Genomic DNA, 12025 nt, shown 5'->3' with positions numbered 1-12025 from the left:
GGGGGGGCAGTGTGGAGGCTTAGGGTTGTATATTTTTGTCCTGAAATGAAATGCTGGTGTCAGCTGAAACTGGAGAGAGCTCAAGGCTCAAGTCAGCCGTAACTGCAACACCACTTATAATCTAAACTAATTAGCAAAAAATAAAACCAAGATTTCCAGAATAACACATGACCGATGTGTTTCTTTTGTCAACAACCTTTATATTTACCTAAGAGGACAAGGGCAGTAAATCTGATACTGTTGGACATTTCACCGCTGCATTTGGGTTTTAATTAAATCATTTGTGTCATCTGATCCACATGGACAAATGAGGAGCTAACACTCAGTTGTGGTTATGTACAAGCCCGATCCCAGACAGAAAAAAAACATCTGGAAGACGGGTCAACCAGTCTAGCAGCAGAGCTGTACACTTCATGGTCGAGATTTAAAGAGGGTGAGTGTTGGGTCGTCTGCAAACTGTCCAACCCCTAACAAGCTTCTGTGTGTGGATCCACAGAGGCGTTCACAGGCATCTTCACAGAACTACAGTTCCAGGGTTAAGGCTAATGCACACATCTGAAACGAAATCCACGAAATCCATAGTCCACAGAAACAAAGACAAGCTCACGTAGTTGTCTGGTCCTTGACCTCATAACGCCATATGTTTAATATTAAACTGCTTTCTGAAAGCTGCTGTTCAGTTTTACGTGGAAACCAGCGGCGTCAGGAGAGTCAAAACCGGACAGATGATCAAAGCAGCTGACTTAAAAAAAAAAAAAAAATCAGAATTAGCCCTTTAAATATAAGAAGCCCTCTGACCTCAACAGATTGACATGATTAATAAGGCTACTAAATACTACTGTTCTAATATTATAAGTGGTTATTCGGCTGCCATCACGTGGAAAAGACACAAGAACATCTTGTTTAAGCACCAAAGAATTTCTGAGGAGGATCTAAAATGATCTTAGCTCATTGAAAGGTGTAGAGATAATCAATAACATTGGAAATACATCAGTTTCTAGTTGCTGCAGGAATATTTTCAGCTGTTTAACCCTTGTGTTGTCTTCCTGTCTAAATTGAAAATCAACACCTTTGTTGACACTTTCATCAATGTTTTGAACTTTTTCTTACTTTTTTGTCCCTTTTTTCATCCCTTTTTGTTCAATATTTGCCTTTTTTTAATTTTCAACACTACATAACACTAACCTATTAACTTAATACAGTTATTTTTGGAATTTATGGTCAATAAACCTAATTTATAGGAAATTATACCTAATTTTTGACTTAGAAAAGCAGAAATTAGGAATTATTTAGACTAAAATTTACGGAATGGATGTTGATGGATAATCACAGACTGGAATATGTCAACTTTTACTCAATATTATTTCAAAACCACTTCATTTTTTTATCAAATGCTATAAAACTGAATAAGACGCCCCAAAATTAATGAAAGTAGAGATCTGTACTTGCCAAAGAGCGTTGTGTGGAATCAACCATGTTATTTTGGGTAGTTAAAAAGAACATTGATATAGGAAAGTGGGTCAATTTGACCTGAGGACAACATGAGGGTTAAGAACTGCAGCTTTGCAGACTGGTAGCTGATTGGCTGAGAATTAAAGCGACAGAGAACCAGCCAAAGAGTCTCTAGTAGACTTAATGCAGGAGAGGGTAACATGAAACACTTAAGCTTAGCAAAGCTTTAGATTTATAATAGTGTTATGTTGACATGACGGGGAATTCCTTCTTAAAAAAACAGAGGAATGAAAGATTTAGGAATCATAGCCGCTTTTGGACCGGAGGGATTTTTTCAGTTCCTAGAACATAACCTTCCCAGATCCCTTTTTTTGCAGTTTCTGTTACAGGACAGGGTCTTTTCACTGTTCCCTTTTCCGCATAGGAACCTAGGTCAACAAGAGTCGGGTTTCCAGTACAGACAGACCAAAAGCGGGACAATTTTTATCAATTTTCACCATCTAATTCATCACTAGTTCACATCTGAGAATGTTTTATGTGAGAGATGAACTGTTTAGATTTTGAATATAGACAGTTTTGTGAAAATCTCTGATATAAAAACGTAGGTAAAGGGTTAAATTTAACCAGAGGACACCACAATGGTTAACTGTCTTTTCGGAGTTAAACTCCACAAGCTGGCTAACCGAAAAGAGCTGAAAAGTCCAAAATGGAGGACGCTACCATAGATGGTTATCCGTGTCTCACCATTATTTAACCTCCTTAGTCGAAGTTCGACGTTGACTGAGCTAACTTCGGTAGCGCTTCATTGAATGAAATGACGTACAATCCTCAGGACAAGTTGCCGGAGGGGACTAAATGTCCAAGTAAATAGAAACGAGGCTGACAAGAGCTAGCGTGTTAGCGGTTAGCTCGCGAGCTAGCCCTGTGAGCACGTCATTGAAGACCAAGAATGCATTATAAGAAATATTCTTCCTATACATCCATGGTAAAGACACATGGCTGAAGTTTGAGACTTCCTGATGTGACCAGGCTTTTAGAAAAACAAGAGCTTGACCAAATCTTTTGAGTCAAAACTTCTTATCGCAGCATTTTAAACTCTGAAGTGGTTTCTACCTTTATGACACATTAAAACCACAGATAGAAGAACACAGGTAGTAACAAGGGGATCCAGATTCTGTTGGTATTCTATAAACTGTGGCTGTATTCACAACCGCCGACTAGGAACTCAGTGTGTGGTTTGTTGGTAAATTGTATGAAACGGTTAAATCTAGTTATTTTCCAGTATGCAAGGCCAGGCTTAGCCAGTTCCCGGTTTTAAAAAGGCAAAGTGCCTGTTTCTTTGCTTTGTGGGACACAGTTGGCAAGCTAGACCGGTCCCATGCATACTGCAGATTTTGCGTACTGCATACTACATGCTACATTTTGGCCAAATCAGTATATATAGTAGTATACTACTAGTATAGTAGGCGGTTTTGAATACTGCCCGTGTTTCTGTTTCCCACACACAGATTACACAAAGCTAAATTATTATACAGCACACATCATATACAGTATTTACCTCTGTCAGATGAAAACCTCATATGACCATTTTATTTATTGCTGCTTTTTATGTTTGATTTACATTTTACTTATCATCAACTTCCATAGATTTAATGACAAGTTATGAGCTATGGCTATGGGTGAGGTCAGAGGTCAAGAGGACCAAAATTCATGCTATAAATTGGACATATGAGATTTCCATGCAATACTGAGGACCTTACACGGCACATACTGGCATGTATTTTCAGTAAACTTTCGAGTAAAAGTTTTTTTTTAAACAAAAATATCTGTAAAAAACAATATAAGTGGCGTTGTCAGAGGCATGATGGTCAACACGTGTGTCCACACAGAGACAATATTGGCATACAGGAAGCCAGTGTGAACATACAATCTTTTTTTTTCTCAATCTTGAATTTAGATATTAACAATTCAGCTAATGTGAACGATTAAAAGTTTATGTAAATGTGACAGGCACATTGATTATTTCCTCTTATCAGGACACCTAGTGGAGCATCACAGCGTCCTAACAGAAGGTGTCGGACGGACTGGCCAGACCATTTAGAAACACAAAGACTAGTTAGTCTGGAGCAATTTTTTATAATCTTAATTGTGAATTTGAACTACTACATACGACAAATAATTAATGCCAGTAGAGAAAGATACTTTCTTCTCTCCCTTATGTTTTTTTAGCATAAAGTTACATACTGAACTCTCAGTTTTATATTCATTTCAGTCAACATTGTAAATGTATTCTTTGTCGCAACAAATGCGTGTTAATGTAGAAGTACACGTAACACACAGGTTTACCTACGAGGGTAGAAGCTGACCACTTGAGGCTAGGGCTAGGTATCAAACTTTGACACTTCTATGCATATTTTAGTTTTAAAAAATGCCTTGTCTTTTAATTCCAAATTTGAATAACCAAGAAGTAAATCTCCTCAGCGTCAGTGAGCCAATCAGCATGCCGCATGTTTGTACCAAGATCTAATAATGCTTGTGATAGGTTGTCTAATATTGCACGCTGTATAGAGGCCGGCAGGAAAGATTTATGTGTAAATTTTGTTTTTGTGTAATTTGTTTATGTTAAAAAAAAGTATCAGATAAGATATTATCTTTTGAAATTATTTCAAAGATTCCCAGCCCTACATGTGGCAACCCAGTATGGAATCCAGTGGGAACCACTCTCCGTCTAATTGGACGAATTTTGTGGAAAACACTTAGTGTGTTTGCAGTGGTTAGTTAAAAGTAACAGTTTGGGACAGTGTGTGTGTGTGTGTGTGTGTGTGTGTGTGTGTGTGTGTGTGTGTGTGTGTGTGTGTGTACTTTGTTTAACTACATTTGTGGGGACCAAAAACCGGGAATACAGTATACTTATGGGGTCCTGACAGCTTTGTGGGGACAAAATGCTGGTCCCCACAACTTTAAAGGGTTGTTTGAGGAATAAGACTTGGTTTTAGGATCAGGGTTAGAGTTAGGTTATGGTTAGGGTGGGGGTGAGGGTTAAGGTTAGGCATTTAGGTTTGATGGTTAAGGTTAGGGTAAGGGGCTAGGGAATGCATTGTGTCAATGACTGGTCCCCACAAAGATAGTGAGACACACTTGTGTGTGTGTGTGTGTGTGTGTGTGTGTGTGTGTGTGTGTGTGTGTGTGTGTGTGTGTGTGTGTGTGTGTGTGTGTGTGCCTCTACAGGATGACACAGCAGCAGGTTGCTGGGTAATTGTCGGCATTGACTTTGTTCTCTTTGCCGTAGACGAAGTAGACGTGAGAGTTGCCCTTCCACTTGTAGTTCACCTTGGTGATGGGGATCAGCTCGACGGTCTGCCTCTGAGAACAGAGATAGTAATGTTCAAGAAATAGTTTCAACATTTGACGAATGTTTCTGATACCTCAGCTTTCATCTCTAATCCCTCAACTGACAATTCAACTGCTTTCCGTTATTATAAATCAACAGAATCAGATTCAACTTACAAGGAATTTGCTATTAATGCACATACAAAGAAACAAGGAACAAAGCTGGACAAGGTTCAACAAATATTTAATTACTATGTACGTACATATATAAATAAATACACTACTGGTCAAAAGTTTGGGGTCACTTGGAAATTTTCATCACACTCCATTATAGACAGAATACCAGCTGAGGTCAGGTGCATTATTTTATTTTTTTTAACCGACCACAGTTTTCAGATTACATTATGTGCTTACATAATTGCAAAAGGGTTCCCCAATGTGTTCTCAGTTAGTTTTTTTTTTTTTTTTAAATGATATCAGATTAGTAAACAGAATGAGCCTTTGGAACATTGGATATATGGTTGCTGATAATGGACAATGTAGATATTACGTTAAAGATCAGCCACCCACTCAGATCAGCTGGTATTCTGTCTATAATGGAGTGGTATAGAAATTTGACGGTTAGTATATATATATATATATTATAAAGTACTGTATATATATTATATATATCAAAAACAAGCAGGTAGCTACAGTGATGCCTATCTCTGCACTGGACACACACAGATGAAACTGATATCATCTTTTCACTTAAAACACATATTGAAGGAGCTCTTTGGAAGGACACACAAAAGTTCAAATAGCATTTATTTAGATGGCTTTTTCATTTTAAAACAGCCTTCTTAAGGTTGAAGACGGCTGTTTTTGCCGCTACGCGTGGGTCGTTACCCAGCTCTATTTTTAACATTCTACCAATTTCAATACAACAAAAAGACTTTTTAACTTTCTGCAAGATCAGTGCATTGGACCTCTTTTTTTAAGCATAGATAAAACGTTGCCTCCTTCCAAATGATGTCTTTTCATCTTTTCTCCTGAATCAGTCAGTCATTCAGCTGTCTGGCGGCCTACCTGCTGCAGGATCCTGGAGTTCTGGGCGTACTTGCTTTGGTGATCTCTGACCAGACGCTCAGAGGCCTCAGAGATGGCCGGGTTTGGGAACCCGAGCAACGGGTAGAGCTGAGAGGAGACAGACAGGGAAGGGGACACACGTTATGGACAATAAAACAGACAGCTAACATTAACAAGGTCCCTTATTACTCCATGTTTCCTGCAGAATATTGTAACGGAGGAGTACCGCCTTGTAGGCTGATTCAAGACCCTTCCTCCGCTCCGCGTCAGGCTTGTGTGTGTGTGTGTGTGTGTGTGTGTGTGCGTACCAGGTACTGGTTGTTCTTGAACAGCTCCTTCCCGCTCACTGAACGAAGCTCATCGACGTTCAGACAGTTCTGCGCCACCACGTGGTCCTCCACGTGGTTAGTCCTTAACAAAGATACTCGCATATTACACAACACATCCACAAATATACACATAACAACACTAACACAGAAAAGAATATACACACATACATATTTAAATTGAATGCAGTATACAATATGTTTTATATGAATTTAAAATAGGCTCATCTTTAATCCACCAGAGGTCACTAAAGTGGCATCCATGACAACACCACTGCACACCAAATCCTTTTAATATGGAACTACAATAAAGCTACTATTTGTAGAATTTCAACATCATTGTATCATATTTCAAATAATTTTTTGTTTGTTAAAAATGTAAGAAACTGGTTCAGTGTGTGTGTGCTGCTATCAGCCGTTCAGTCTCAGAGTCCCTGGGTCAGATGTATGATCAGGAGTAGAAAAACCTTCAAGGATCATCTCAAGGAACCATTTGGACCTCCTAAGGCAGGGGTTCTCAACCTTTTGCAAGCTGGGCCCCCCCAAAGCTGGTTTATTGTAGTTGGGGCCCTAGTGCCCAACGCCCCACACACCACGAACGATAGAACGATAGTAGGCCTATTATTTTTAGGCCAACTATTATTATTAATATATCATCATCAGTAGAGGTAGGTATGTCTTACCCTTACTAGGCTATTTTATAATTGGCAGTAGTACCAGACTTCTAATGTGAGTTGCAGATATATTAGTAGTAGTAGTATATTATTAGTATTATATGAGTAGTATTAGGCCTTCATCATTACGTGCTATGTATATATTTATATGAGGTTACATGCTTTATTGTATTATTATCTCTAATCATCATCATCATCATCATCATCAGTAGGATTATCATTAAGGCTATTGCTATAATTGGGAATTGGCACCAGCCTCTGATATTAATTATGTTATTATTGTTATATCACTAGGTCTATAGGCATCATCTGCATTTTTTAAAGAAGCTTGCAGGTTGGTGATATTAATGTGAGACCTGAGCCTGCTTTGCCTTGCAAAGATCCTCAATTCTTGGCTCAATGTTTGATAAACATAGCCTCAAATCATCCTCGATTTGTGCACGATTATGGTATTTAGTTGTTTTTTTAAAGTTATTTTTCGGGTTTTTTCCTTTATTAGATAGCGTGACAGTGATGTGTGAAAGGGGAGAGAGGGGGGGAGTGACAATGCAGCAAGGGGCCCGGGTCCGCTGCGTCGAGGAGCAAGCTCTGTACATGGGCACGCTCTACCCATGAGCTATTGGGTGCCCGGTATTTAGTTTTGAGTGCAGTCATTTTGAGAATCTTGCCTCACACAAATATGTTGAGCGAAAGGAAGGAGGCGACGTCACAGAGTTCAGCGTATCCTGCATCAATGATGCCCAGAATGCGAAAGAGGGCAGGAGCTAAAGAGTTCCTCAGTCGACTGTCACTCTTCAGCTCAATAACTGTTCCTGCATATCAATTGATAGCTGTTTGCGTGCACAAAACGGATCTCGAACCACGCAAAAGATCGATAATCCTCTTTAAAGTACGTCGCAAATTGTTTTGAATTGTTTTAAAATAGTTGACTACCAGTGGTAGATTTGTACATAAAATCCATCCGACGCTTTCTCGTGAAGGCGTCGATTCCAGCGGTGTAAAACCGTCTTTACGGCGCTTTAGTTTGCATCGTCTCTGACTCGGCGAGGGCTGAAAGACGTGCTGGCCCGGTCCGGTCCGACTGGATGTTTTCATCCGTTTCAGGTGGAAAATGTGCAAAGCTGTAGTTGCCGGTATTATATGAGCTGACGGTTTTTCCTGCTTGGTTAAAGCTGCGGGCGGGTTGTTCAGTTCCAGGACCCCATAGTGGTCCAGCCGCTGACTGTTCAGATCCAGGACCCCGTAGAGGTCCCGCCGCTGACTGTTAGCACGGCCACATAGCCACATCTCTTCTTCCTGTACCAGTCAGGTTGAAACGATGTGACGAGTATTTGTCCCTTTTGCTGCAGGAGTCATTAAGGCTGGCGTAGACCTCCATCTTGCTATTACTTTTTTTGAATTAAGTTCGAGTTTAGAAATTCCCACCGCTGTGATGTCGGCAGACTCCGCTGCTGTTATTTGACTTTGAATTTCGCGGGGATTGCGCTTACAACGTAGCTGGTGTAATGACGTCAGCTACGCAGGGCAGGAATATCGATTTAATGGTCCGTGTTTGATATCTAACGGAGACGATTACTGGCATAACACATTTACGTACAAAGGCACGGCAGAGTTGTGCCTTTTAACGTACATGTTAAAGAATACAGGATCGAAGTGCGCATGCGCGGAGGGGTGTGTGTCTTCTTCGTCTCTGACTGCGGGCTGTGCTGCTGCGCGAGGCTACTGCTGACTGGAGTGCTTTTGGACGGGAGAGGGGCTCACGGCATCTCCCGTGGTTGAGACAGTAGGCCTAACGCGAGTGATTCGTGCTTTGAGTCTCAAAACACTACAAAAGTCTCCAAAAACACCATTAAAAGTCGCTAGATTTTTAGCTTTTGAAGAAAAAATAAAAATTTATTATTTTTTTTTTTCCCCTCCCATCCTGTAGTTACTCGCGCCCCCCGGGAGAGAGTCCGCGCCACTGAGAACCACTGTCCTAAGGGATTGTTCACACGTGCCCTCTTTTCTGAAGCTGTGGAGCTATGGAATAAACAGTGTTTTCAAAAAATCACCACAAACATTTTTTTTCTGAAACTCACACCCTCTTTTTAACCCTCATGTTGTCCTTGGGTCAAATTGACCCATTTTCCTATATCAATGTTTTTTTTTAATTACCCGAAATAACATGACGGATTCCACACAATGCTCTTTGGCAAGTACAAATCTCTCCTTTCATCAATTTGGGCGTGTCTTGTTCAGTTTTCTAGCATATGGAGAAAAAAAATTGAAGTGGTTTTGAAATAGTATTGAGTAAAAGTTGACATTTTCCAGTCTGTGATTATCCCTCAACATCCATTCCTTTAATTTTGGTCGAAATAATTCCTAATGTCTGCTTTTCTAACTCAAGAATTAGGTACATTTTCCTAAAAAGGAGAATATAAATAAATTCCAAAAATTACTGTAAAACTAAAGTTAATAAGTTAGTGTTACATTGTGTTAAACATCAAAAAAAGTGACAAAAAAAAGTGACAAAAACGTAAGAAAAAGTTAAAAACATTGATTAAAAAGCGTCAACAAAAGCGTTGACTTCCAATTTTGACGGGAAGACAACACAAGGGTTAAAGTTGAAACCAGTGATGGTCCTCGAAACTCTAAACCACCAGATAGAACCTCCTCAGGTACCACTGTAACGAAGCAAATCTACTCAAGGACCTTCAAACACCCTCGAATGCCCCTGGAAAGTCTTCAAGACAACTCTAAAACTTCCCCATGGACTATCATTAAGCATTGGATCTCTTTAAGACCACGTAGGACTATCTCAAATACCACTGAAATCTCTTCCAGGACCACAGCAACCTATTTAGGATCTCAGGGAATCTCATCAAAGGACCCCTTAGAAACTCTACTAAACCCTTTAACCCTTTCCAGTGACTCATGTGAACCCCACATCATTAAAAGGAGTGCAACGGATCACAAAACTCACAGTTCGGATCATCATTTGAGTCACGGATCCGATCAACGATCAAAAACGAGTTGGACAAAGTCTATTTTTAAATGCTTTCCAGGTATTACTTAAAGAGCTCTCATGAAACATGCGTTCAAGCTCGGAAGCAGAGTTCGCTTATCCGAGGATAACAAAGGACTTTCACCCCGGAAATGCGAGTTCCTTGGGAGTGTTTTAATCTAAACCACAACCTTTTTTCTACACTCAACTAGTCGTTCTGGTGCCTAATCTTAAAGGAGAATTCCGGTCGATTTTAACATGTAGCTCTGTGTTTTTTTTAAAATTTGTAGTGCTGTCAGTAGCAAGACAAATGAAAAAACAATCGGTGATGTCTACGCCGAGTTATGCTTCTGCTAGATTTTGCACCCAACAGGCATTTCTAGCCTATAAACATGCTCAATCCATACCTGTTTTTTTCCTGTTTTCCCGTGAAGTCCACACTGCTCGATTAACACAACTTGAATGCCTTTCTTTCACATCTACTGCAGTCAAATTCACTGTGTTCACTTGGAAGGAATAACTACACATGGCTTGGCACTGGTAATGACATTTTGAACATGTTTAGAGGCTAAAAACACGTTAAAAACTTGCCCTGTTTGAGCCTGTTGGGTGCTAACTTTAGCAGGAAGGTAACACGGTGTAGACAGCACCGATTGGTTTCATTTGTCTTGCTACTGACAGCACTACACATTTAAAAAAAACACAGCTACATGTTGAAATTGACCGGAAAACTCCTTTAAGTGTCTTCGCCACATAACTCTCATTTTTTGACACCTAAACTTCAATGTCGGCCAAAATGACCGGCTGATCCGACTGAGCTGTAGCCGGCGTCATGGCTTTTTTGAGTTCTTCCGCTCCTACAATAGCCATGACCGTCTTTACCAACTGCTATTAACATGCTCCATTCATGTGAACATACACAACGGATTTTAACATGCAACGTTCACATGAACAGAACCTTGTAATGCCTGTATCTTTTCACGGCAACCCTCCATGGTGATTAATCAGCCTACTTTAAGTACCGTTAAGAGTAACAATTTACTTCACACTATTATGGTTAAACTTTGCAATTAATTTCACATGTTTTTGAATCGTTAGCCCGTTACACCGCTTATGATCCCTTGAACCACTTCACGATTGAAGGGGCCATTCATTAAGAACCTGTTCATGTACCCCTGTATCAGTACTCACCACTCCACTTTGACCTTGATGTAGGTTAGCAGTTGTCTCTTTCCCTTGCAGGTTTCACACGTCTTTGTACCCCTGGCATCACACGTGGTACACCTACACACACACACACACACACACACACACACACACACACACACACACACACACACACACACACACACACACACACACACACACACACACACACACACACACACACACACACACACACACACACACACACACACACACACACACACACACACACACACACACAAAGTCAGATATTTCACATTCTTTTTGTGTTTTTTGAAAAACACAAGGGATTTTTATTAGATGCCTGTGCAGGAAAGAGTGGAGAGAGGGGATGACACACCCCTGTCAGGGACCAAGGACTCAGCCTACATGTGGCACACACTTTAAAAATGCTGTTTCCTGGTCTAGTTCATGAACTTTGCATCCTGTTAACTTCATATCCTGCTGAACATTTTTCAGATCATTTTTCATTTTTGTGTTTCTTTCCAAAGGAAGTCATGTTGTATTCGAAAATAGTGGTAATGAAATGATGTTATCATTATGTTGTGACTCTTTCTGCTGGTATGTTCAGGGACAATCTGATATCTGACAGTTCAGACTGCAAGTTATAAACTTTAAGATTTTAATAAAACCAGCAATAGCCATTCAAGGCATTTATAGAAGCGAAGTCCGTCATTCCTGACCCGGATTCAAGCTGCCTTCTCACACAAGGAATTCACAGGAAATAAAAGGATTATTATTTTAAACTTATAATTAGGATTAAGAAAAGATTAAAATTTTAAACCCCTAGTAGAGCCCGACCGATAAAGGATTTTTTAAAAGCCGATACTGATATGAATATTTGGTTATTTAAAAATCCGATATGCCGATTTATCGGCCAATATGCTGTATATACTTTTTTTAAACCAGAAATGCGTTACAAAACATAAACAGATTCCCCTAACATTAGTTATTTGTAGTTATTTATGAGTTCTCACTAAAATAAT

The 12025-nt window shown here is 39.9% G+C and overlaps 1 protein-coding gene across 2 annotated transcripts in view; it reads right to left on the bottom strand.

Moving 5' to 3' along the window:
* Window positions 1-3672: 3672 nt before the first annotated feature.
* Window positions 3673-12025, bottom strand: part of LOC116688639 (protein SSUH2 homolog) — a 19385-nt gene continuing 11032 nt past the window's right edge. Inside the window, exons 9-13 of one of the 2 annotated variants that reach the window (XM_032514801.1) lie at window positions 11025-11117; window positions 6159-6261; window positions 5851-5958; window positions 4673-4815; window positions 3673-4280 (exon numbers count right to left, since the gene is read on the bottom strand). In XM_032514801.1, coding sequence (XP_032370692.1) covers window positions 4675-4815; window positions 5851-5958; window positions 6159-6261; window positions 11025-11117 — 445 coding nt within the window. In that variant the 3' untranslated portion in view covers window positions 3673-4280; window positions 4673-4674. Of the gene's footprint in view, window positions 4281-4640; window positions 4816-5850; window positions 5959-6158; window positions 6262-11024; window positions 11118-12025 lie in introns of those variants that run through there. The other variant, XM_032514802.1, reaches the window with a different exon arrangement.

This window comes from Etheostoma spectabile, chromosome 4, assembly GCF_008692095.1.
Source record: "Etheostoma spectabile isolate EspeVRDwgs_2016 chromosome 4, UIUC_Espe_1.0, whole genome shotgun sequence".
Lineage (NCBI taxonomy): Eukaryota > Metazoa > Chordata > Actinopteri > Perciformes > Percidae > Etheostoma > Etheostoma spectabile.
Note: the sequence above shows the minus strand (reverse complement) of the source record. Positions and strands in the feature narration are given on the sequence as shown.